The sequence below is a fragment of the Felis catus genome, chromosome X (assembly GCF_018350175.1).
Source record: "Felis catus isolate Fca126 chromosome X, F.catus_Fca126_mat1.0, whole genome shotgun sequence".
NCBI classification, from domain to species: domain Eukaryota; kingdom Metazoa; phylum Chordata; class Mammalia; order Carnivora; family Felidae; genus Felis; species Felis catus.
The window spans coordinates 60,640,288-60,667,706 of record NC_058386.1 but is presented as its reverse complement, the minus strand read 5'-3'; the positions used below and the strand labels follow the sequence as shown (position 1 = coordinate 60,667,706).

General features: G+C 37.0%; 1 protein-coding gene across 2 annotated transcripts; it reads left to right on the top strand.

Annotated features, from left to right (window-relative positions):
* The first annotated feature begins 1,074 nt into the window (after positions 1 to 1,074).
* RLIM (ring finger protein, LIM domain interacting) lies at positions 1,075 to 27,320 on the top strand. Of its 2 annotated transcripts, XM_019823989.3 has the most exons (5): positions 1,075 to 1,251; positions 3,058 to 3,121; positions 17,408 to 17,600; positions 18,905 to 18,988; positions 20,294 to 27,320. In XM_019823989.3, the coding sequence occupies exons 3-5, from the start codon at positions 17,432 to 17,434 to the stop codon at positions 21,904 to 21,906; spliced, it is 1,866 nt and encodes a 621-aa protein (XP_019679548.1). In that variant the 5' UTR covers positions 1,075 to 1,251; positions 3,058 to 3,121; positions 17,408 to 17,431; the 3' UTR covers positions 21,907 to 27,320. The 2 variants fall into 2 exon arrangements, with proteins under 2 accessions (XP_019679548.1, XP_004000691.1); XM_004000642.6 differs by lacking the exon at positions 3,058 to 3,121.
* The last annotated feature ends 99 nt before the right edge of the window (positions 27,321 to 27,419 follow it).

Sequence of the window (27,419 nt, the reverse complement as noted above, 5' to 3'; positions counted from 1 at the left end):
AGATGACGACTGAGAAGAGTGTTGGTCGTTAAGAGCTAAGATACAAAGGGAAAATATTCTAGCCTATGTAAAGTTGTAGAAGTGGGGACTTTTGGTTTGTTAGAAGAGCCAGTGTAGCTGGAGTGTTACCTGGAAACAGAGAAAACAGAAAAGTGGAAAAAGGAACACAGAAACACCCTAAAAACTTGGGTAACGTTGTTTTTCTAAATTAACTGCGAAAACGGGAGTAGGATGTCGTGAGGCTGGTTCCCTAACTTCCTTCAGGCATCAGCATCTAAGAAAGGCCTTAACTGTCCTTTTACAAATACCAAGGTTATCAGATTTTTCCCACCGTTTACAATCATCGCCTCTTCTCAAGTATTTCAGAAAATTACCATCTCAGAGAGGCCAACTGTGACCACTGTTGAAAACCACAATTGCCCCCACCAGGCACGGTCCCATTCCACCCCACCCCACCCCCTTTCCTCTGCCTTTTCTCACTAGCATTCATCACCAAATATATAGATATATAGTAATTATTGTCCCTCCTCCGAGTATAAAGAATCCTGAGAATGTAGAATATAAAGAACCATGAGAACTGGGATCTAGGGTCTGTTTTAATTTCCGCTGTATCCCCAGCATCTACAACAATGCTTGATAGTTCGCACTCAATAGATGCTGAATAAAAGGTAAGATATTAAACTAGTCTGGACTAATTGTACGAACTGACGTCAGGTTGGACTAATACCGCATTTCTCGCTCTCTGAAAATGGCTTCAAGAGGTCATAAGGTGACGTTCTTCAGTTTTCAGAACTGGAAAGCAAAGGTTCCCACAGTTCTCAGAACGCGAATTTCTCGCCACAATTCAAAATGGCGGAGGAGGGTGGGGCCTGTCACATGGTGGGCGTCACAGCAGCTCTCCTTTTCCAGACCACGGCCCGCCTTGCCGCGTCGTCTGTTGCCCCCTTCTTCCTCCCGCCGAGCCTTTTCGAGGAATCGCCTGGGATTGGCTAATAGACTAGGAGTGGGGCTGCGGGGCCGGAACGAGGCATCATCACTTCCTGTTGTGGGCAGTCGTTTCCTGTCGCTGCTTGGTAACAATGGGGAAGATAATGGCTGCCTGAGCAACGTCTCCGAGCAGGCGCTGGGCTAGAGGCGGGTCTCAACCAGCGACTCATCGGAGGCGGGCTTGAGAGCAGGGGCAGGGGAGGTGCACAGGAGCCTCGGCGGCGGCGGCCGAACCGACAGAGTCGGACCCGACACTAAAACCGAGTAAGTGAAGCCTTGGGAAACCTCTTGAGAAATGGATGGAGCGCGAGAGGAAGACAGCGGAGCTGCGGCCGCCGCGTTCTCTCAAAATGGCCTGAGTGTCGCGTCGTGGCGGACGCTCAGCGCCGCCTCCGGACCCCAAGGCGCTGATTGCTGCGGGGGGCTCCGTGGCGTAGTCGCCGCTGCCATTTTAGTTGGGCGTATAGTCACAGTCTCTTGAAGAAGGGGAAGGAGGTGGGTAGTACTTCCTCCCCGTGGCGGTGCAAGCTAAAGCCAAGGCCCTCTACAATCTTAAGAATTTGGGGGAGGCGATTTATGAGTGTTGGCCTCCGGCATGAGAATCTTTGATCGTCTTAGGGTTTTTTCTCTTTGGTTCTCTGGAGGCTTCCCTCGCTTCCTTACCCCTCTTTTACATGGCGGGCTTGGGCTTGGGAAAAGAGAAAAAAATCAGGCTGCTCTAAGTCAGTTGCAGGGAACTCTTGGGCCTTTAGATTTCTTAGGGTTTGCAGAACTCCACTTCGAGCCCTTCTGCTGGGCACTATCAATTAGGCGCCCCCCTGGGGCCACGATGACATCTTCCCTGAGGATCTGGGGCAACTGGTTTACTCCCTTACTCGATAACCCTGGCATAGTCTTTGCCAGATACCACTGCAAGAATCCCCCAAAAAGGCAGGGAAAAGCTGTTGCGTGTTTGTTGTTTTCCCTGGGTAAGGGTGGGAATTGGGCCAAAACATTTTCAACTTAATTTCCTTCAATCCGGCAACAACCCAACCCCTCCCCCCTCAAAAAGAAAAGCCTAAGGGTCTCGGCTTCGGCGGGCGGTACCTGCCACGTACGCCATAGCTTTAGTAACTAGTATTAACCGGTTGGGCTTCTGCTTCCTGAATACTCAGTCCCTTTTTCCCTTATGCTGATTAATTTCAAGATGGAGGAGACAGCCACGTTCCTTCCCTAGACAGTCTCCTTGTACTTATTCCACAGGTTAGTCCGGGAATTTGAGGTCTAGCAATCTTGTTATTTAGGTCATTCTTTTCGTTTAGGGGCAAGAGGAAGCATTTATATGAGGTTGTCATCCACCATTTGCAAGGTCCAACAGTAATTTTTTGCTGCAAATAAGGAGCCCCCATTTCCTGAATCAGAATTAACCGCTGTCGCTTTGGATCATTGAAGGGAGGAAGAAATAAATGTACTACTAGTCGTTTCTAATACTAGAATCATTTACTTGATTCTTCGTGATTAAAGACAAAATTACCCCAAGCACCCCCATCAGGTACATTATGTCCGTCCTGGATGACTTGAGACCAGGCAGCCCAATTATAGCCCCCCCCCCCCAATCAGCTTTATAAATTATAAAAATAAAGTACCCAAGAAGACCAATCCAAATACTTTTTAAACTATGATTTCAAGAGACTGTTACACTGAACAATTTTCATTCTTTAGCCTAAATGTCCTGCTGATCTTTCATACTTTAGTTTCTGCCATAGGCTCCTGTAATGTGCCAAATAAGTACTTGAAAGTAACCATCAGAATCTGAAAATATTACTGGTCTAAGGAAAGGCCTATTTTAAGCAAGCTTATATTAAAAGGTAGATTGGCTTTCAGCCTTTAAAGGAAATCTTCTAACACAAGATTGCTGGTTTTCTCTGACCTTCTCAATCTCCCCAAATATCCTAATAGTAATACTAAATTAGGTTGGGTTATGGGGTAACTTAAAATATATAGGATGTGTTTTTTTTTAGGATGTGTCTATTTCAAAGAAAATGTCTATCTTATGAAAGAGGAAGAATAATGGATTCTTTTTTTTTCTAGAGCAGAGAGTGAAGAAAACTAAAATCCAGTTTATTGTATTACAATACTATGTCATAACAGTCAGGTAATTTATTTTTTGTTGCGTCTCCTGATGATTTATGTGTAGAATGCATGTTTAAAAATATTTATTCTGTTTTGCAGGCCCTGTAATTGGATGGGCTCATTTGATATATGTTTATTGGTGCTGGGCATTCTTCATGATGAAAATGGGTTTTTCATTGGGAATTCAAAGGGTAGTGTGTCTGAGTAGCTAGAACTCACTAGTGTTTTGTCTGTGAATTTTCTTCTTTTAAAATAATATCTGAAGTTTACCAATACCTATATAGAACAGAAAGAACAAAGTAGAAATTTGCTGCCTTAAATCATTGTTGGAATGGGATGGGTCTAAATAAATAGTGTTTCAATGTTCATTGAATAACTAAATGAAACATCAGTTGAGTGTCTTACAGGAATATAATCTTACATTGGTTTGGGTGGTGGTCAACTTTTTTCCTTCAAGGTCCAAAAAATCCTAATTGATATATGATACTGTGATATTAACTCCTTTCATTACCATCATTGTTAGGGTAACCACATAATTTATTGCCCTAGCCAGGTTGCTTTTAGGAGCAAAAGGGACATTATTAATAATTATGCCTGGACAACAGGTGCAAACCTGGATTGCCCTAGGCAAACTGGGATGGAATTAGCTTAAATTCATAACTAATTTGCATTGAATGTGTATGTTCTGTGTCCTGTGTTTTTACATGCATGACTTTGTAATCCTCATAGCAAAGCCTCATGAGGATATTAACTATTTTACAGAGGTAATCGAAACTGAAAAGAGGTTAAGCAATTTGTCCTCAATTAAATATCTAATAAATGGTAGAGCCCCCATTTTAACCCAGGTCTCTTTGAACCTGGAGTCACTAAACTTTTATACCTCTAGACTTAATTGCTCTCTAATTAGTTTGGAGATGGAAAGAAAATGAAAGCTTGTTATAAAAGAAATCTATAGGTTAGATCATTTCAAAAACTTTTGTTCCCACTTAAAGGGAATCTGCTTTATGAAGTAGGTGAGACTTTTAGCAATTACCCTTTCCCCTTTTTTTTATGTCCTGGTTCCTGTTTCAGCTATTACTGCTTGTGATATAATTTGATAACAATTTACAATCAGAAATGGTTTTAAGAAATAGCTTAATGAAATGATCTGGAAATGTTAGGCTGGTTGTATATGTTCTTTCAGGTTAGTGAAGATGTTGTGAGGCCTTAAATAATATAGTAGGTCAGATGGGACATCTGCATCTGTGGAATTATAATGTGTGTATTACTTTTTCCATAGACCTAGTAGATTGTGAAATAGAGCAAATCACTCACCAGCCTCTTGTCCCTTGATTTACCATAGGGTGGATAACAAATTAGAAAGTGAAAAGTCCTCTCTCAAATCCAGATTGATGAGGTGCTAGAATTTTGGGCCACTGCGTAGGACATGTTTTTCTTTTGTAAGTTTACTTCCTTAACACCTCTGTATAACACAAAGATTTCCAAAACCTTATGGGCCATAGACTTCAGAAAGTATTCATTTATATAATCCCTTGACATTTTGATAACCAGTGTAAGAAGGCAATAATGCTTGTGTCTGTTTTTTCCTTCATTATTTTCTCCCAACCTTGAAAATGGAAATTTCCTAGATAATCAGTTTATTTTTCCTGTCATCAATTGAGATGTTTTTTAAATATGAAAATATTGGCAATTTTGAACAATTCAGGAATATATGAACTTATGGTTTTATTTCTGAAATATATAGTTGATCTTTTTGTTGTAGATTTTCTGACCCAAGATTTTTGTTCATTAGTACCTACATATGTGTGAGACAAATATCTATAGACAGTTTGTGGTGTGTATATCAATTTGTGCACCTTTTGCAATGATTTCATGACTCCAGCTTGGGCTGCCATTATAACATTTGCATGGTGATGAACATGATACTTTGTTGGGAGGGGGGTATTTGTTTTGGGTGTTTTTAACTTTATAATGAAAAATGATCTCTTTCCTCTCACTCTCCACTTAATTAAAAGCTGTAGGGAGAAGGAAGTTAACTCTTAATTATAATTTTAATTTTCTTACTGGCCAAATTTCCCATTAGTGTCAATTATATCCAAGGTGACTGACTATATTAATTTATCCAAGCTGGAACAGTTTTGAGAGTGAAAGAGGGCCATATTAATAATCACTGTGGGACAACAGGTGTAGATTGCTACTCTTCTGGATAAACTGGGGATATATGGTCACTATGGTCATCATTTCTATGTCAGAACACTGGTTCAGGAAGCACAGTTGTCAGCATGTTTCATTCGGTAACACAAAATTGTTTCCCTCAAATGATATAACTGTCATTTGTGTACATAATATTTTCTTTTTTGGTCAAGGGATTTTTAATTTTAAAAACTTTCTTCACTTTTTAAAAAGTTAGATGTAAAACTTATGTTTTTAAAGATAGTATCTTAAAGATAGTTCTTAAAGATAGTTATCGATTAACACCAAAACTGTCAATAGTCAATGATTTTACATTACTTTTTTATGAACACATGAACATTTTGGTGTTTTGAGTCATTTTTTGACTTGTTGGGGATAATGAGGCAGAATTGAGTTTGTGTGGGTAAGACCAAATTCCAATTTAGTGATGTAGCTCAATAATAACATGGAATGAGTAATCGAAGATTAAATTTACTGTCTAAAGTACTTGAGTGAATAGAAATGTCATCATGATGGTTTATTAACTAACTTGTTCCTGTGAACTGGCAGCATTTGGTTTGATCTCTGTCCTCTGATTTGTTGGCATTCTTACTAATACTCTTTCAATTTAACTGTTGTAGAGGGTTGTAATAGAACTGTTTGTGAGCTGCACGTCAGTAGACTTCCTGCCAAGAGATTTAGACCCATGAGGGACACTTCTGAATCCTTTTTTTTTCCTGCTGTCTTTTTCAAGTGGTAAAGGTAAAAGAATATAAATGAGGCTAAAGTAACATTGCCATGCAGATAATATTTTGTAATCTTGTATTGCTATAATAGTATCAATAGTGGTAGAGTCCTTGGTAGCATCCTCTGATAGGCCAGTGTTGGAAATAATCAACAAATTGTGTGGGTGATGACAGGTATCATGCATTAGGTAAAGGCAGTGAAACATCAATCCTGTCCTGTTTTTCAAAGAGGGGTGCTTTATATTTTTGTTGAAAAAAGTAAGATAGTCACAAAAAGGAGATAGAAGTGCCTGAGTGAAGTGGTAGGGAGAAAAGCACAGCGTTTTAGGCTGATAGCCTAGTTACTCATGTTGTTTCTTAAGCCTTATTTTTCTGACTTATTACTGTAATGTGACCTGGGTTATATTTTATTCATAGTCACAGATTCATAGAACTGGCAGGTACCTTATGGGTGGTTTTAAGCCAGCTCTCTTAATATTGATGAAGATCCTGAGGCACAAGAGGTTAAGTGAATTGGCCAAATTAACATAGCTGGTTAATATTACAGCTGAGACTAGAACCCACTATCTCCTACTTTCTCCTTTTCACAGAACTGAATTCCACCCTTCCACTGATAGAATAAAAAAGCTGTTTGATTGTTAATCATCTTTTGTCTATTACAAATGCTATAAAATTTTAATTAAACATTCTGTATATGTAAATTCTCAATACTTTTCGTGACTACATATACAATAGTACTTTATATCCTGACCTCAAATTCAGTGGTTCTTTGTGATTTAACTTTTAAAAAAAAAAACTGCGTTAAATATTTTTCATTTTGGTGATGGTATTATTGAGCTATTTTCTTTATTGACGAGGATTGCATGTCATTACTTTTCATTTATTTCTGAGGTTCTTAATTAAGCTCTGTTGCAAACAGAATGATGCTTGTTCTTTTTCAGTATGACACATTTTTATGTTGATACTATGATTTTTTTTAATTGGCATGTTCTGCTTTAGAACACTATTGAGTCTGGAGCTTGTATGAACACAAAAGATGAAATGCTCAAGGTGCTCTGGTAGTTAGTTGATATTAGGTTACCTTGATTACTCCCTCCCACTGTACCTTTTTGTTTTTAAGAAGAGATTATATCTCACAGACTTAATAGATGTGGCTTCTTTTTAAATTGATATTCACACAAGCATTTGGATTTCAGGATTCAGTTTTGTAAAGTCTTTTGTTTAACAGTATTTTTGGTGCCTTAAGTCTCCTTCATTGGGTACTGTGATGCAGTATATCTATTGAATATAATATGTATGTATTTAGCACCAGGAGTGACCCATTAGTATGAACAATATGTTTTAAGTGACTTTTCACCCTGACATAAGAAAATTACATTCTTTAAAGATTGGAGAACATAGGAAAATTAAATGAAAAACTTTTAACAGTGGTCAGAAACATAGTGATATGCATACTTGTATTAATATATAAGAAATGGAAATCACTAAGACAGTGCTTTAAAATACTCAAGGTGAATAAAATCTGCTTTAAATTCTCTAATTACAGAATAAACCTCAGGTTTAGTTTTCTTGCTGGCTTTTCTTTCCTGGAATTGAATTTACCTGACACAAACATTCATTGACCAAACGAATAGTTTTTGAAATGATTGGGCAAAATTTATAATTTGGCTGCTCATTTCCAGGAATGGATTTGGATATATTGGCACACAGTACTCTGGAAGAAATAAGGTTAATAAAATATGCTATTTTTTGTTTTTAAAACAAAAGTACTAAAAGTTGACTTACTTAAAAATAAGTCCTACTTGCTTCATACCGCTTATAAAAGGTGTTTTGTTGCTTTGGAAGTTTTCATACCAAGAGTGAACATGGTATAAAAAGCTCATAGTGAGGTTGAATACTTTAGACATGCCTGTTGGGATTGAAGGAATGTATTTTAAAGTATATAGTTTTGCAAAATTATTGGGAGTCAGTTGTTCATGTAGTGAAAACTTGACTGGATTTGGAATTAGGAGACTTGTATTTAATTACTGACTCTTTCCACTTACCAGCTACTTGGCATTTGGTAAATCACTTTCTCACTCTATACCTGTTATCTGTAAAATAGAGGTGATTATTCCTACTTCATAGGATTGTTGTGAGGATTAAGTGAAATATAAGTGAAAGGGTTGTGTCAATACATGGTAGTGGGTATTGCTTATAATAAGGGAGAGACCTAAGTGACTTAACAATTACATATTCTCTTAAATTATTTTATTGGTAAGCTTTTCAAAAAAAATATTTAAGTTTAAAAGTGGGTGATGCTAATCATATATTTACTCCAAAATTTCTGACTTATGCACATGAATATTGTAACTGAGAGTAAGATAACTAAATAGATTTAAGATGTTCTCTTTTATGTTGATAGAAGGAGCCCAAGAGTGTGGGAGGATTCTTCTTTCCTCTTACTAGTTAAACTGGAAGTATACCACAGTGTTCACCATAGAGTAGAATCTAGAGACCCATTTTGGCAACATAATTCTTTATTAAAATTTGACACCAAAATGGAGAGAGATCTGTATTTGATCATTTGAACTGTGGTGTCTGGCATCTTTAGTGTGCTTTAACCTTTAAAATGTTCATTTTCACTTACGAGTGGTAATGTTACATCTACCAGGGTCTGAACCTGTGGTTTAGATTTACTATATTTTTTCACTTTATTCCACTTGGGTAATAAAGGGACTGCCTAAAATAAGACCAGTTTCATGGGTATGTGTGTGTGTGTGTGTGTGTGTGTGTGTGTGTGTGTGTGTAAGATCATTTTACAAGGCATTTGAGAGCATTGCTTATATTCAGGATTTCCTTTTTTCTCCAGAATGTAATTACCTCTTGTCCAGGGGAACTCTGCAGGTGTAACAGTCATAACTCACCCATTAAATGTCCCTAAAGTGTAGAAGTGTCTTGTCAGTGCTGAAATCTCTTGAACCCCATGCCCAGCCTAGGGGAAATGCAGAGTAAGTCAGAAAGAAGACAGAAGTAGGGAAAGAAGTCAGAGTTTTCTTTCCCTGTCCCCTAATCAACTACAAGAAATAAACTTCTCCTTCAGTGGACACCTATACCTTAGCAAAAACATTGTGTGTTCTGTTTAATGAAACCTTGCTGGTTTGGTCGCAGTTTTGAAATAAAAATAAGTGTATTACAAGGGATGTCATGTGGGGAAATTATTTTCCTTGATTTTCTCTGGTGTATATTGGGAGGAGGGAAAAGGAGAGCAGGATATGATTATGGAAGTAAGAGTAATTTGGATGATCATGTGTTGCTTTGTGAGTGTGTCCCATTGTTAAAGTGTTAAATTTAAAGATAAAATTAAACCAAGATAAAGATTCTTGCATGGAATAAACTAACCTCTAAGCTCACCAGGAAAGAGCTGTTTAGGATTCAACAGTCCCTAAAATCACAGTGTCAGTAGGGTTTTCAATAGAGGTGTAATGTTTTGTCTCTAGTTTCCATGTAGGAAATGATAGAAATTCTAAAAAGGTCAAGAATGAAATCTTGATGATTGGTGAACATAGGAAAGAATTCTGTATTCCATGTATATTGGTAGAATATTAACATTACTATTTTATTTTAGAAAAACATAAAGAGGATGTATAAATAGTGGGTGTGTAGAGCACGAACAATATATTGGGAACCCTTTGAAATTCGTCGCATATGTGGGATTTCTCTACCTTACAAGCAAATTCTTTCAAATTGCACTGTCCAGTGTGGTAGCCACTAAGCACATGTGACTACCTGACACTCGAAATGTCACTGGTGTAACTGTATTACTGAACTTTTAATTTTCTTTAATTTTAACTAAGTTAAATTAAAACTGAAGCAGCGTAAAATATTTTCTCATTAAACACAACTTCATTGTTTTGGTAGGACTGCATTTTACTTTAACCATTGAAAATTTAGTATCCAGCTTGAGATGTGCTGTGAATGCAAAATACCAGATTTCAAACACTTGGTATTAACAAAAAGAATGTGAGACATCTCACTAATTTTTTATAGTGATAACATGTTGAAATGGTATTTTGGTTATGTTGGGTAAGTAAGATTATGAAGAATATTTCAAAACTATAAAAGACCACGTAAGGCATGAAGTGCCACTCTAGTGGCACAAACGCTGTGTGCAGCAATGGATGAAAAAATTGCTAGCTGAGGGGCGCCTGGGTGGCGCAGTCGATTAAGCGTCCGACTTCAGCCAGGTCACGACCTCGCGGTCCGTGAGTTTGAGCCCCGCGTCAGGCTCTGAGCTGATGGCTCAGAGCCTGGAGCCTGTTTCCGATTCTGTGTCTCCCTCTCTCTCTGCCCCTCCCCCATTCATGCTCTGTCTCTCTCTGTCCCAAAAATAAATAAACGTTGAAAAAAAATTTTTTTTTAAATTGCTAGCTGAGATAGTAATAGTTTCTCAGGAGGTAAGATTTCATTTCATTTCATCTTAAAGGGTGAGTGAAATGGGGAGAGACTAAGAAGTGGCTGAGGGAACAGTGTTAGTGGAAGTGTGAAGGTAGTAAAGTACAAGGTATGTTGCAGGGCAGGGATGCAGCAACTTAAGTGGATTTGTCTTATCAAAGTGTTATAACAAAATTGTGGCAGTGGAATACGTAGCTTAAAAGGACCCTAAGCCCAGAATAGAAAACTAAGAGACTTCCCCATCCTTAATGACATGTTAATCCAAAGGGTCTTTTGAAGTCCGTCTGTTCAAACTCCTACCTAGTAAGCAATCTCCTCTTAATATCCACCAGAATTCTGCTTGAATATTTTGAGAGAATGGGTAGTTTGCTTGCTTCAAGAGGCTGGTTACATCTCCACTTTAGAATAGTTTCATTGTTAGACCATTGTATCAAAAGAAAGAAATATCTGCTCCCATAGTTCTTCAACTGTTAGCCCTAGTTTGATTCTGTGGTTCTCCCTTTCATGTTATAACTCTAAATATTTGAAAATGTAAATCATGCCCGTTTTTAGTTTTGTCTTCATGCAAGTCTTCTCTGGGTAATTCAGCCATTTTCTTTATGGTGTTCCCTGACTTGTCATTTTGGTCATTCTAGATCTGAACAACAGGTTGCCTTGGGTCTGTTACCACTTTTATTTGAACACTGTGGTCTATGAACGCAGTATGAGACTATCTTAGGTTTCTTAGCTAGGTCAAACAGGTTTTTTATTGAGCTTTTTGTTAACTGAAAACTTGAGGTCTTCATGTGAACTGCTCTTTTCACATGAGTAGGTTTCCTCCCTACTCTATACTCTTCATATAGGTTATTTTAATTTGATAATCCTTCATAAAGTGTTCATGGTAGCACTTATACCATCACTTTTGTTGATTTCAGCTCATCCTCACAAGCCACGGAAAATTCAAAATATTACTTATCATATACGTACATCTTCATTACTAACTCCCAACTCTGAATTGGTTAGATTTGGTTGGCATGTCTTTGACATGGTTCTTATTTAAATACTGAAGACAGGATTCTTTGCAGGTTAACATTGCTCTGTAACCTTTGAGGGTGAATCTGTTAAGCTGTATTCTGTGAATCTGTTAAGCTGTATTGTCATCAAGCTCTTTGCTACTCAGACTGTGATTCTAGGATCAGCAGCAGCAGCACTTGGAGGCTTATTTAAAATGCAGGTTCTCCGGCCCCACCCCAAATCCACTGAATCAGAATCTGTATTTTAACAGGATTTCCAGGTGATCTGTTTGTATGCTGAAGTTTGAGAAGCGCTAATCTAGGCTGCATTTCTCCATGATGATAAATAAGGATGTAAAACCTTCTCAGACTCTGTACAGAAATCAACCCAGACTAGTCAGCAGTGTAATTCTGACGTTCCTATTAAAGAGGTTCTCAAACCTAACTGTTCAATAGAATTACCTGTGGAATTTTTAAAATATTGCTATCTGGCCAACCCCAGAGAAAGCTTCCCAGGTGATTCTAATGTACAAGCCAAGGTTGAGAACCATCCCTATGGAAAGCAAATAAGGTTAATTTGGCAGTGAACCCCACTGCTGGTAAACATATTTTTCTTCTCCGTGTTTGCAATATATCTGATAGTCTATTCCAGAATTTCCCTCTAGGTTTCTGGTCAGATTTTGTTGTGCTACAGTTTATAGACTTCATTTTTTATTTGAAGGTTAGATTATTTCTAAATCTAGTGTTTTTTAATCATCTCTCCTATTCTCTGTGATTTCTCAGAGATCATCATTAGAAGTTTTGCAGTTCAGTCTCTTGATTCTCTCTTTGAGAAGTTTGTTTTTTCCACTGCTTCCAGTTGGAAGGTGGTTCTCCTTGTTGAATAAAATAGGAACAAAACAGAAGTTGAGTGCCTCTACCTTCCGTCCTCTGTTAATATACCAACTCCCCCACCACTCAGTATAAGACCCCTTTCTTGTTTCAGATTCTGTTTTTCAAAGCCATTTTAAAAATCTTCCATATTTTTGCAAGTTTCTGTTCCATATGGGCTTTAACCTCCACGATGCTGTTCTTAAGACTTTGTGACATTCTTAGAACAGTCCTTGGTATGTGAGTTTTCTATTATCTTTGGTTCATATCCTTCAAATGTCAGAACTTACCAGACATTTTTGTCTTTAAAGATTTATGTTTTAAAAGCCTTTCACCCATACTGAGTTATACTTTTTTTTTTATAAATTATTTTTAGAACTATTTACTGATCCTCCACAAGTGGACTTTGTCCTAACTTCCATGTTAACTTTCAGAATATTAGGTGCTTAAGTACATTAACAAATATCGCTGGTGGTTTTCTTTGGTTTGAAGAGTTATGGCTGAAGCATCTTTTTCCTTTGTGCTTTCCTGTATTTTTTTAAGTTAGCTGCTTAACTATTACCAACACCAAATTGTGTTCCTTAGCTACATATGGAAAATTTTGACTTCCTTTTGTTTTTTGTTTGTTTGTTTGTTTTCCATTTCCTGGCCTATATGACTTTAAGCTGTTGATTTCCAGTATTAAAGTTTAAAGTTATAAAAACCAGACAGGTAGAGAAGCTTCTTCTTTTATTATTATTATTATCTGAAAGAGAGTTTGGCTTTATTTTTCTCTTTAGTACTGAATTGTGAATATCCAGATATTTCATGTATTGTATTTGGGATTGAATCTTAGTACTGATATAGATTACCTCTTCCACAAGTCAGGTTTTCATATTTTTGTGGAATTAACTTTTATATTTTCAGTGTGAACTTAAGGTCAATCTGGTGTTAGAAGGAAAAAAGCTAGAGGATGACTTTTTTTTGTTTGTTTGGAGTCTTATTTTAGATTGCTTACTTACTACTGTTGTTTTTCATTAGAGTGGTTAATTGAAAGTGGTAGAAAAGCCAGGTAGTAATGTGTTTTTTGGCTTTGCTGATCAAAAAGCAAAATTGAGCATATTTCGTAGTTATTTATATAAAAAGAGAGAAGCCCAAATTTCCACAAAGTTTTTCTTGGTAAAACTCAAAATATAATAATAATGGAGTAGTATTCTGTAATATGGGTCTGATAACGGGAAGAGTGGCATTCTTTTTTGGAGGGACATTTTGCTTAATCAGGGCTAAACATATTACTTATCAAAATTATTTGCAGATGTTCATCTAGTGTTACTGACTTTAAATGAGATTTTCCTTATTTAATTTTTGAAAATGTCTTTTCACACATACAGGTACAAGAAAACCTAGGAGATACTGCAGGTTCAATTCCAGACTAACATAACAAAGCAAATATCACAAATATAACAAAGCAAATAAACCAAGTCAAATGAATTTTTTGGTTTCCCAGTGCATATAAAGGTTATATTTACAGTGTAGTCAGTTAAGTTTGCAATAAATAGCATTATGTCTGAAAAATGATGTGCATGCCTTAATTTCAAATGCTTTGTTGCTTAAAAATGCTATCCATCATCTGAGCGTTTCAGTGAGTCGTAATCTTTTTGCTGGCGGAGAGAGGGTCTTGCCTCCTTGATGTTGCTGCAGCTTCTACATCAGCATTTGCTGCTTCACCTTGCAGTTTTATATTAGGAAACCTCATGAACTACCTTTCAGACTTTTCTCATGCAGCTTCCTTACCTCTCTCAGCCTTCATAGAATGAAAAGTTTTAGGGCCTTATTCTTGATTAGACTTTGGCTTGAGGGAATATTGGGGCTGGTTTGATCTTCTATCCAGACCACTGAAACTTTCCATACCAGCAATAAGGCTGTTACCCTTTCTTATCATTTGTGCATTCACTGGAATAGCACTTTTAGTTTCCTTCAAGAACTCTTCCTTTGCATCCACAATTTGGCTATTTGGCACAAGAGGGCTAGCTTTTGGCTTATTGTGGCTTTTGACATGCCTTCCTCACTAAGCTTAATCATTTTGCTAGCTTTTGATTTAAAGTGAGAGATGTGTGATTCTTCCTTTCATTTGTATACATAGAGGTCATTGTAGGGTTTAATTAATTGGCCTAATTTCAGTATTGTGTCTCAGGGAATAGGGAAGCCCAGGAAAAGGGGGAGAGATGGGGAACAGGTGGTTGGAGCAGTTAGAACACACACATTTATCCGTTTAGTTTGCTATCTTACATGGGCATGGTGCATGGCACCCCAAAACAATTAGAACATCAAAGATTACAGATCACCACAGCAAATGTAATAATAATGAAAAGTTTGAAATATTGCAAGAATCACCAAAATGTGAGACAGAGACACAAACTGAGCTAATGCTGCTAGAAAAATTAGCACCAATAGACTTGCTCCACTCAGGATTGCCAGAAACCTTTCAATTTATTAAAAAAAAAAACAGTATCTGTGAAGTTCAATAAAACACAGTATGCCTATGTTGCTATCTAATCAGTACACAAGCATAGAATTTTAATGAAGCATATTTATCCCTTACAGAAGGCATTTATAGAATTCATTTGATATTTACCTTTCAGCATATCATTACACGGCAGAATTATCACTTTCAGTTGAAGGTTAGGTGGAAGCTCCTCAGATGCAGTTAAAGGGATTTTGAAATAAGGAAATTTTCTTTGTACTTGCAATGAGGTCCAAAAAATGCTTCCGTAACTGTAATTTGTGCAAATTTGTAAATCTGTTACAAATTTGTAGGGGAATGGAACTGTTGTTTCTTTGATAGCATGTGTAAAGCAGCTTAACGTTGTGATTCCAGTGTTAGTTGTTGAAATGATCTTACTGCATTATAAGTTTTGCATATAAGTGCTGTTCTGCCTTGTAATTTTAGGTTGAATTCATTAAAACACATTAGGAAGTCTACAGCAATAGCTAATTTCTCAAGCCATTCATCATTTGGTAATAGTGATTGAAGGTGGTTCTTCTCATTCAGAAAAAAAATTCAGTCTTGGACTTGCGTACAATGAATTACGCTATAACTTTACCAAGGCTAAGCCATCAAATTAACAAGGAGTAGGGCAAGTTAGGAAATTGAGCTTCTATTTCTGACAAAAATTCAAGAGAACTGGTGATGTTTAAGTCCACAGTAATGAAGTTCACTGGTAATAATATGGTTCAGTAATACGTTAGATTCACATAGTTTCTGCAAACTACCTGCTGATGAATAATATAATGAATAACCATAGACTTTAAATACCTTACATTTTCACAAGCTTTATAAATTTGTCCAACTTGTCTTTAGCTGCTGTACATATATATTTACCACCATTTCAGTTGTAACACATCTTAGCAGATGTCACTTTAAGCTGTGCTCAATTAATGTTTTCTCAACTTTTTTGAAATAGTTGGGGCACCTCGGTGGCACAGTCAGTTAAGCCTCTGACTCTTGATCACAGCTCAGGTCATGATCTCATGGGTTAGTGAGTTTGAGCCCTGCATCGGGCTCTGCGTTGATGCTGTGGAGCCTACTTGGGATTCTGTCTCTCCTTCTCTCTGCCCCTCCCCCACTTGTGCACATGCTCTTTCTCTCTCAAAATAAAATAAACTTTAAAAAAATACGATCACCTGTAGTTGCTCCATGCAGACTATTCATAGAGGCTACTTCTGTAGTTACTTCAAACTTCTTGAGTAATCAATACTTGACTCCTTGAATAAACAACTGAATAGTATCAATTACATTTGTCGACTCATCAAGAGCCAAGAAAACTCACTCAGAATCATTTGCTGTCTCATTTTTCAATTGATTATGACATATCCCAATATCCTTGAATTTTTGAGCAGCTACTCTCACAAAAATCCAATCATCTTGGGGCGCCTGGGTGGCTCAGTCAGTTAAGCGTCCAACTTCGGCTCAGATCATGATCTCACAGTTGGTGAGTTTGAGCCCCACATCAGGCTCTGTGCTGACCACTCAGAGCCTGGAGCCTGCTTTGGATTCTGTGTCCCCTCTTTCTCTGCCCCTCCCCCACTCACGTGCATGCTCTCAAAAATAAATAAACATTAAAAAATAAAAAACAAAACAAAGCTAATCATCTTAAACAGGTTTATTTTCTCTGACACATTTCTTTAGCTTCTGCAATGAAGCACAGTTTAATTAACTCCCCATTATAAACAGCTTTTCTTGATTTAGCCAACAAACCACTTGGAAACTTACTTTGGTTGAAGCTTCATTTTTTATTCTGAGAAAATATTTTGTGATTAGAGTGTTCTTTTTAAATTTCCAATTTTTTGGACTGTAGCTCTTCTGTGAATTGGGAATATCGTGATGGTTGCTTAGTCTGATAGTATGAACGTGTATTTTATTTTAGGACAGTTAAAGAGTGCCATTGCATAATAAACTCAGTCTTTTCCATCTCACAACAAAATCCATATTCCACTATGCCTTTGAGGTTGACAAAGTGCACTTTTACTTCATTTGACATGATAAGTATGAACTGGTAATTTTTTAAAATGTCATAGTTCTGGTGATATGTATGACACTTGAAATTCTGTCAGGTTACATCACTACTGTTTATAAGGTACAGATCATCACCAATGCAAAGTGATGAGAGTGCCACATCCGGTCGCTCATCTCTGCTCAGCTCTGCCATTACAGCACAAAAGCAGCCACAAAAATATGTAAATGAATGTATATGACTGTATTCCAATGAAACTTGATGAACACTGAAATTTGAATTGCATATACTTTTTGTGTATCACAAAACATTATCTCCCTTTTGTAAAAACAGTCTTTAAAAGTGTAAAAAAAAAGTCATTCTTTGATCTCAAGGAAAAAAATAGGCGCCAGGGCTGGTTTTCATAGTTTGCTTACTCCTGACCTACTTTTTTCCTAGTATAACAGTCCTTTTTGGGAGTTTTTCTTTGATGAAATTTTATTCATATGATGTCTGAAAATTCACATCTTGACCTGCATTCTGGATTTTCACATAATTTAAAGTGTTCTGCAGAACACATGGTAACTTTTGTTTTCAAGATTGATCTCCTTTCTCCTTGTAGATAATTTTCCACTTGTTCATCAAGATGGAAAGCTCAGATTCTAACGATAAAGGAAGTGGTGATCAGTCTGCAGCACAGCGCAGAAGTCAGATGGACCGATTGGATCGGGAAGAAGCTTTCTATCAATTTGTAAATAACCTGAGTGAAGAAGATTATAGACTTATGAGAGATAACAATTTGCTAGGCACCCCAGGTATGCGATGTGTGAAGATTTCTGGTCTTTTAAAAAAAAAGTCTTATTATAAAAATCTGTTTCTGCAGCCATTATGAAGTATGATTTTTAAAATTTTTTTAATGTTTATTTATTTTTGAGAGAGACAAAGTGCAAGTGGGAGAGAATTGAAAGCAGGCTTCATGCTCTGAGCTGTCAGCACAGAGCCTAATGTGGGGCTCGAACTCACAAGCTGTGACATTATGACCTGAGCCAAAGTCAGACCCTTAACCGACTGAGCCACCCAGGTGCCCCATGAAGTGTGATTTTAATACAAGGGATACAGAATGACATTTATTGCTGTACTTATTGCCTAATTCTGTTCACTTATATTTGGAATTAACCTCTATCACATCTTTTAATTATGAATTATATTATGAATTTATAGCAAGCTGAATTGAAAAGACTGGAACTGAACAATATTTTTGTTTTTAGTTAGCTTTATTTAACCTACAAGACACAAATCTGAGTGTGGAAGAGCTAATGGGAATGTTAGTTCCTAGGACAGACTTCCTTTTTTGTCATCTCTGATTCCCAGATTATATTCTAATCATAATCCTACAAAGCTGGCCTTGGGTAAAATTGTTAATTCAGAACTTTGTGCTTGATTATTCTCTTTTGCCCAATTAGGTCCCATTTGATCCTAATTAAAACTCATTATCTCTAGTCCTCCTCATATCTATTTAATTCTTTTTAAAATTTTTTTAAATGATTTTATTTTTGAGAGAAAGAGTGCAAGCAGGGGAGGGGCAGAGAGAAAGGGAGACACAGAATTAGAAGCAGGCTCCAGGCTGCGAGCTGTCAGCACAGAGCCCATTGTGGGGCTCGTACTCAAGAACTACGAGATCGTGACCTGAGCCAAAGTCGGACGCTTAACCGACTGAGCCACCCAGGCGCCCCTCTATTTAATTCTACTAACTTTTGACTTATTGTTTAAATTTTAAAAGGTAAGGTGTTAGTTAGCATACCTCTTATGAGAAGGAGTGTGTTTTGAGCCAACAGAACCAGACTTGAATTAGAATGCATAAGTTGGTATTCTGGCCCTGCCATTTATTGATACATCAGTCTCTCACTTAGTCTCAGTTTCCTTGTTTTAAAATGCAGATAATAATGTCTGCTTCCCAGAGTTACAGTTTTAAAGAATGAGCTGTTATATGCCAAAGCATTTAGTAAACTGGAAAGAAACTTATATAAGTTTTAATGTCATGCTCCCATACCCAGGTTCCTACTCCTTGGTTTTCATCTCAGTTTTCATAATTTGGCAAACATTTTTAAACTATTTTCAGGTGAAAGTACTGAGGAAGAGTTGCTGAGAAGACTACAACAAATTAAAGAGGGTCCACCACCACAAAACTCAGATGAAAATAGAGGTATATTTTGCTTTGGAGGGTGGGTAGAGGATGAAATAGATAAGGAACTTCAGTAAATGTCAGCCAGAGATTACCGAGAAATGGAACAAATTAATTTAGTGCTAAGTAATTGTTAATAAAAAGAGAACTGGCATTTTCTTGATATTTGGTGAGAATGTCAACGTGTTTTTTTTCTGCTTCACCTTTGGGTTGTTTGTATTAATTGAGACATAGTGAGAAATGGCTTTAAATAAGCCACATTTAAATAATGTGATATTTTTTCTTGATTTTTTTACCTCCATTGAAATTTTTTCCTTCCTACTGAATTATTTTTTCCTTATAAACATGTGAGTTTTCCACCAGCAGAAAGAAATGGCTATATTCTCTAACCTAGTAGCTATCAACAGGTTATAATTCCCACCCCCACCCCCCGCTGCCCCCCAGGGGACATTGGCAATATCTGGAGACGTTTTTTGGTTGTTGTCACAACAAGCTGGGGCTTTCTACTAGTAACTAGTGGGTAGAGGCCAGGGATGCTTCTAAACATCTTTACATCCTAAAATTCACAACAACACAGCCCCCAGAACAAAGAATTATCTGGCTCAAAATGGAAATAGTGCCAGTGTTGAGAAATCCTGCTTTTATGTTTTAAATAGGATTGTGGGGAATTTGGCTATCTAACATAAGAGGCTATGATAACAGTTTGGTTCTTGAGCATGCCATTACATGTACTATGCCAGATTCAGACTATTCATTTGTTCTGATCTCCAGTTTCATGTTAATTTAAGCTCTTGGTAATATGAAGAAGTACTCAATACTTTTAAACTAGTAAACCCCATTTATATTTCTGCAACGGCTACAGCAGTCTTGTGTTTTAAAAGACCTATATATCAAAAGCATTTAAGTCAGGATCCTAGAAGAAATATTGTAAGCTAATGAAAATTTGAGAGAAATGTACTTTGCACTAAAGCAGTAGCCCTGTACCTTAACTGGCATTTGTCTTATTTGATTACATTAGTGTTTTGACAGTGGACTGAAAAAATGTCTTCTGTATATGAAGTATTGAAAATAGACTTCCTACAGATTCCCTTTAAAAAACATTCTCTAAATTTCTCTAGGATTAGCTTGTTCTTTTGAAACGAAATTAAAACATTCTTGTCTTTACTTTGCAAATCTATACAGTATAGCTTACAAATATCTGTAAATGTGACATCCATTGGGAATCTTTCTTTTTTCTCTAACGCAGAGTTTCAGAGCATTATTATATGATTGTCCTAATTTTAGTAGTTCCTTTTTCTCCCTCACCCCTCCCTTTTTTAAAAACAGGTGGAGACTCTTCAGATGATGTGTCTAATGGTGACTCTATAATAGACTGGCTTAACTCTGTCAGACAAACTGGAAATACAACAAGAAGTGGGCAAAGAGGAAACCAATCTTGGAGAGCAGTGAGCCGGACTAATCCAAACAGTGGTGATTTCAGATTCAGTTTAGAGATCAATGTTAACCGTAATAATGGGAGCCAAAATCCAGAGAATGAAAATGAGCCATCTGCAAGACGTTCTGGTGGAGAAAATACAGACAACAACAGCCAAAGGCAAGTGGAAAATCCACGATCTGAATCAACATCTGCAAGGCCTTCCAGATCAGAACGAAATTCAACTGAAGCATTAACAGGAGAAGTTGCACCTACCAGAGGTCAGAGAAGGGCAAGAAGCAGGAGCCCAGACCATCGGAGAACCCGAGCAAGAGCTGAACGAAGTAGGTCGCCTCTGCATCCAATGAGTGAAATTCCACGAAGATCTCATCATAGTATCTCATCTCAGACTTTTGAGCATCCTTTGGTAAATGAGACTGAGGGAAGTTCTAGAACCCGGCACCATGTGACATTGAGACAACAAATAAGTGGACCTGACTTGCTAAGTAGAGGTCTTTTTGCAGCTTCAGGAACCAGAAATGCTTCACAAGGAGCAGGTTCTTCAGACACAACCAGCAGTGGTGAATCTACAGGATCAGGACAGAGACCTCCAACCATAGTCCTTGATCTTCAAGTAAGAAGAGTTCGTCCTGGAGAGTATCGGCAGAGAGATAGCATAGCTAGCAGAACTCGGTCAAGGTCTCAGACGCCAAACAACACTGTCACTTATGAAAGTGAACGAGGAGGTTTTAGGCGTACGTTTTCACGTTCCGAACGGGCAGGTGTGAGAACCTATGTCAGTACCATCAGAATTCCGATTCGTAGAATCTTAAATACTGGTTTAAGTGAGACTACATCTGTTGCAATTCAGACCATGTTAAGGCAGATAATGACAGGTTTTGGTGAGTTAAGCTACTTTATGTATAGTGATAGTGATTCAGAGCCTAGTGGCTCAGTCTCGAGTCGAAATGTGGAAAGGGCAGAGTCACGGAATGGAAGAGGGGGTTCTGGTGGTAGTAGCAGTTCTGGTTCCAGTTCCAGTTCTAGTTCCAGTTCTAGTTCCAGTTCTAGTTCCAGTCCTAGTTCCAGTTCCAGTGGTGAAAGTTCAGAGACTAGCTCAGAGGTGTTTGAAGGCAGTAATGAAGGAAGCTCATCATCAGGCTCATCAGGTGCCAGGCGAGAGGGTCGACACAGGGCCCCAGTAACATTTGATGAAAGTGGCTCTTTGCCCTTCCTTAGTCTGGCTCAGTTTTTCCTCTTAAATGAGGATGATGATGACCAACCTAGAGGACTCACCAAAGAACAGATTGACAACTTGGCAATGAGAAGTTTTGGTGAAAACGATGCATTAAAAACCTGTAGTGTTTGCATTACAGAATATACAGAAGGCAACAAACTTCGTAAACTACCTTGTTCCCATGAGTACCATGTCCACTGCATCGATCGCTGGTTATCTGAGAATTCTACTTGTCCTATTTGTCGCAGAGCAGTCTTAGCTTCTGGTAACAGAGAAAGTGTTGTGTAATTAAGGTCTGAACTCTCAGCTATGTAGCTGGTATAGTGATGGGCAAACAGGAATCACTTACTTTATGCCCACTTTTTGGGTGGTGCTTAAATGTAAAGTAGCAACCTGAATTGAGTCATTGCTTTCTGAATGCATCATTGTCCTTTTTCCAATTTCTGTTCCAGAATAAAAGGAAATATTTAAAAAGCAATGTTTTAGGACATAAAAATCTGACTTCAGTACCAGTAATTGCTATTACTGGTGATTCATCATCTACATTTATCAGTTTTTCCTTTGTTATCTTAAAAGATCAGCCTTAGCAATGACTCTTTATCTGTTTCTCATTGATCTTTGATCTTTAACGTTTCCCATGCCATAGGAGAGAGAGACAAAGGAAATTCCCAGTTTAGACTAAGTTACAGTACATGTATAATAAGTGATTGCTTAAAGCTTTGCCATTCCCAGTTATTAGTTGGCACAAATTCAGCTACATGCTGAATGTCATTTGTTCACCTTTCAGATGAGGTGATATTGGACGTCAGTGTAAATAACACTAAGGTTAGGATCTTCTAAATGTATAACTGTCTCCTAAGCCCATCACTGTGGCACACTGTAGAGTGAGCTTATAGTTTAATTGAGATATTTATCTTGTGGAAATATTAAAAAAAGCCTATGCTTGTGTAAGTGAAAAAATCACATTCATTTGTTTAAAAATGTAAAGCTATTTTGTAGAGGCTCAGTACTTTTCCAATGCACTGTTGTATTAATGCATTAAAAATTGTAAAGTACCATGCTTAGAAATGAAAAAAAACTGCTTTTTGTGAGCCAACATAGTAAAAACACACCAAACAAAGTACAAAGCTGCTTTTGTAAGTGTGTAGATGTCAAGAGCAGAACATATCTATAGTATTTATAATGTATGTGAACAGCTACTGTGACATGCAGAGGAAAGGACGGAGTGCAGAATTGAACTGCGTTGAAGATAACCAATGGAAATTTTGTACTTTAACTTGGATTTAGGCAGGAAATGAAAGATAGGAGGAGTAAAGAAAACTGCTCTGAAGAATTTAAAATTTTTATGAAGACAGTAACCATACAGATGTGAACTGGTTTCACATGGTGAGATCCTTGACACAGTATTCTGATTGAGCTGATGAAATAGATTTAACAACTTTGGTAGAGTTTTGGTTTAAAGAAAACAAACCACTACCACCTAGCACAAGTTTACATTGATGTTTCTACAAGTCTGCTCCTCAAAAAAAGAAAAAGGTGGAGGAAAGAGACTATAAACCACTTTTAGCATAAGAATTAAAGTTGGTACAGAGGTGTGTACTCTGTAAGAAAGTCTCCAATTTGCATTATTTTCAAGATTTGTCATTTAAGGTACCAGGCCACACTTGTTAATATTTCATTACTATCTAACACACACTTAACATCTCATATTTAAAGACCAATTGAAGAATTAAGGGATATTTGTCCTTTGTTGAAAGTTGGGTTATTTGAAATTCAAATTTTTCATTGTACTGCTCATATTTGAAGATGAGGCTGCCAACTCAAAATCAATGGCACATGTGTTTTTGTGTTGTTTCCTTAGTAATAAGATTAGGTTTATGAAAAACCCCAGTACTCTTGCCAAATTTCTCTTTTGAGGCCAGTTTTGGTTAGGATTAATCTGACTGTGGAGGACTTGTTTGTTTATCTGGGAAAAGATAGTGGACCCAAAGAGGAATTGAATGCATCCTTGGTCTTTAAAGTGACAACTATCCACGCATAGTCAGATACTCTACAAAATAAACAAGTCTGCTTCAGGAATTATCTGGCTACCTTATCTGTTATCAACCTGTCTGTAAAGGTTATTTCAAAGCTCATTCTTTTATATTTTCCTCCAGCTTTCAATCCTACCTAAGTATCAAGGAAATTAACTTGTAAATATGGTAGTTGTTTACTAAGGATATGTACTGCTCTTGCAAGGAAATAATGTCCAAACAAAGCTTCACTTATTTTTTTTAATATAAGCAGATTTCACTGTTTATGGCGCTTATGTAATACATTTTATCTTTTTAAAAAAAATGTCCATGTAAAAGTCAGGATTCCTTTATATTTGTGAGCCTCCTTGTCTCCTTTCCCAAGGGTGTAATCTACGGTTTTCAGATCTGCAGGGTAGTCCCAATTGGCTAAAAACAAACCCATTTTCCTCTTGGTTTGAAATGTCCCATTATAAGGGTGTTTATTTTAAATAGTTTAAAAACAACTACAGCACATTCTAAGCATAAAAGTTATTGACAACAGGTACCTCCCTAACCTCCCAAGATGTATTACTCATTTGTGACATATTAAGGTAAGAGGTAACTCATGCAGAATGCTGGTTATGAATGTAGATATTGAAGCTATTCATAAACACTGGAAATAGGATTTTAAGTTTTTAGCCTTCAGTAGAATGCACATATTGGACATGTGCATGTGGACACCTTTTTCAGTAGCACTCATTAATTTCCATTGGATTGTGTAGAATGGATACAAATATTTTAGTGAAATTTGCTACTTTTTTTTTTTTTACAAGGCCCATGACTATACTTACTGGTGTTGTGGACCTTGGAAGACAAGGTCATTTGTAGGTGTCAGATGTACAATGGAGAACAAGAGTCTTTTTTCCCCACCAGCATCCAAAACACCTGTTCTCTTGAGGGAACATTTTCTTGCTAAAGACTACATTTCATTTTGTATCTTTGCACTTTTTCTTTATTACAAAAGGTTCTGTGTTGAAGACCTAGTTTGAACTTCATGCAGTAATAGGAACAAGAAAAAACAATGTTGGGAAATAACGTTCAGAGCATAGGGAAAAATACTAAAAACTGAGTTTTCTGAGTATTTCAGATATTTTTAAAAATTCACTTACTGGTATGAAGTGTTTGAGGTGTTATGTTGTTTAACTCCAAGCAGCTGACAAGGTTGAGATTTATTATTACTAAAACCAAAATTGAGCAAGTTAGGTTTTGAAGTGTGCAGACTTTATCTATAGCAACACTAGAAGATGAGCCATATTGTTAATTTGGAATATTTGCTCTAAAAAGAACACATTAGTTACACCTCAGTGGTGTTAATGGTTAATGGAGGTGGAGATTGAGAGAAGTGTTCACATTAGTGTTGGGAGTATAGGAAATAATCAATTGTAAAGTTAACAAAAAAAGTTTAGTACCAGGATTGTGTGTGTGTGTGTGTGTGTGTGTGTGTGTGTGTGTGTGTGTAATGTACACACACATACAATCTCTATAAACATGATTGTTGAGTTTATCCAAACTTTAAGATTAGGAAACTGCTTAGCTATAAGTGTTACCTCAAGTAATTTTTTTTCCTTTGGGAAAACATATCCTTTCTGTGCCAAGTGTTCTCTCCTAGTGTCAGTGTCTCAAATTGTATTTATGAAGGGTTATCACTCAATATGCTTTTTTATTTAACCACCTGCTTCTCAAGTGTCTATGACCTGAAATGGGTCAAGCATCAGTCGTGACTTTCAGTCATTTCCCAAAATACCCATGCGATAGGGAGGTTAATGTTGCAAAATGACTCTTACAAGGCCATTTTTACAGCTTGCTAGAATACAGTGGCACCTTGTGGTGGTTGTCGATACTTTCCTTTTAAAAACGGAGGGTATTCCCCTCCACCCCTTTTTATTCTCCTTTGTTCTTTTGTGAACAAAAAATATAATCTTCCTTGAGTTTTTAAGTTTTACTTTACTGGCTTCCCTATCAAATGTATGGTCAATATTAAGTACACAGAAGCCATGTTTGCAGGGCACTTTTTTCTTTTCTTATGAGACTGTTGATTGCTATTTTCTAAAGTATTCTGTACCTTAGTGATGCAAGAGGTGGATAAGACACATATGAAAGTGTTAGGCGTTGTTTCCCCCCCCCCCTTATCTATAGTATAATTGTTCACTATGTTTAATATTCAATAACAGTGTTGTAATTCAATGAGTTAACTGGTAAACTGTACACTTTTGAAAAACACTTGAAGACGTAAATCAAAAATAACATGCTTCATTTGGAAAGTTAAAAGTGCAAGGTCCGAGGAATGAGTGTTTCACTTATTTTTAAATTGGATTTTTAATTAGCAACTAAGAAACAGCTACGAGTTAAGTACTTGCCCTTTAAAATTTTTAGCATCTTGAAATTGAGTTCTTAACTGGAACACTTCTAAAATACTGTAATATTCCCAATAGGTGAGTGATCTCACTTGCTTTAGTAACTCCATTTTGTACTTAAAATAACAGTGTAGGATAGAGCTGGTACTCAAGTGTTGGAACTCTCAAGGGATAACAGTTTTTATCAGTTTCATGATGATTTCCATGTCTATATAGGTGTTTTAATTCAAATTTGAAGCAAATGAACACACTCTCCAACACTCTCAAATACAATTACAGTGAGATATTTGGTTTTGATTAGGATTTGTTTACTACTAAAGAGCAACAAGCTGCTTTATAGTCACTTGGATTGAACGATACCTTAAATACATGCAATGAAAGTGAACCCCACCATACCACTGTGCCTGGTTATTTCAGGGTTCCTCTCAGTTCCTCATCTTGCAGATTTATTCCAATACCAGTGTATGGTTGAACCAGCTGCCCAGCCTTAAACTCTATTTATTGGCCCTCTGCTAACATTCTTTGAACTGATTAATTTGTGTTTGAACTGTCAGATGTTTGGATTTTACCTCTTGTTAGCTCCATTTGTCCCTGGTGCTGCTTTTAAAGATATAGGGCCATGTGATCAGGTATCAAGTTGAGTAGGTATGCAGTTGGCCTGGTTATGTATCTGTGCCTGTTTTATCTTCTCCCATGAAGAGCTGCTTTGGTATAGATGTTTACTTGGATTCATATATAAAGAACTAACTGGGCAGCAGTCTTAGAAAGCTTTCTGAAGCCAAAAGAACCTGAAGGGATTTGGAGGGGGAATAGTAACAAAAGCTGCCTTTATGTCTTTGAACATGAAGCACATAAATGTATGTTCTGTAAAGACTAAAGTGATTGTTATACCAGGGCTTCCTGACCTCTGGGAGAGATTTTCAAAAAAGCAGAAAGGAGCACAAAGTGAAGTGAATTTGGTTGGCTTGCTTTATCTGGTTTCTCATTTTCTTTCAATTTTAAATCTGAACGTAACACCCTTCTCCAATATCTATCCAGAAGACTCCTGGTTGGGAAGCCCTGTATTAAATTTTGAGAATGTACCCAGTTTCCTTTTTTTTTTTTTTTTTGTACAGTGCTTTACACCTGCTAAAAAATAACTTGTTTAATGCAAAACAAGACCTTGAAAGGTCAGTCATATTACAGCTGGTTTGATTATTAATAGTTATCTTTTAGGAAGAAGCTTTTTCCCTATGTAAGATGTCATACTGCAGATTTAAAATATAGACTATCAATAAAATGCATGAAGTGATCATTTGTGCTTGATCATCTCTTGGGTTTTTCTTTAAAAAGGGGAATCTGATAAATCTAATAAAGGTTTTGTTGCATCAAACCAATGTCACATAGACTTGAT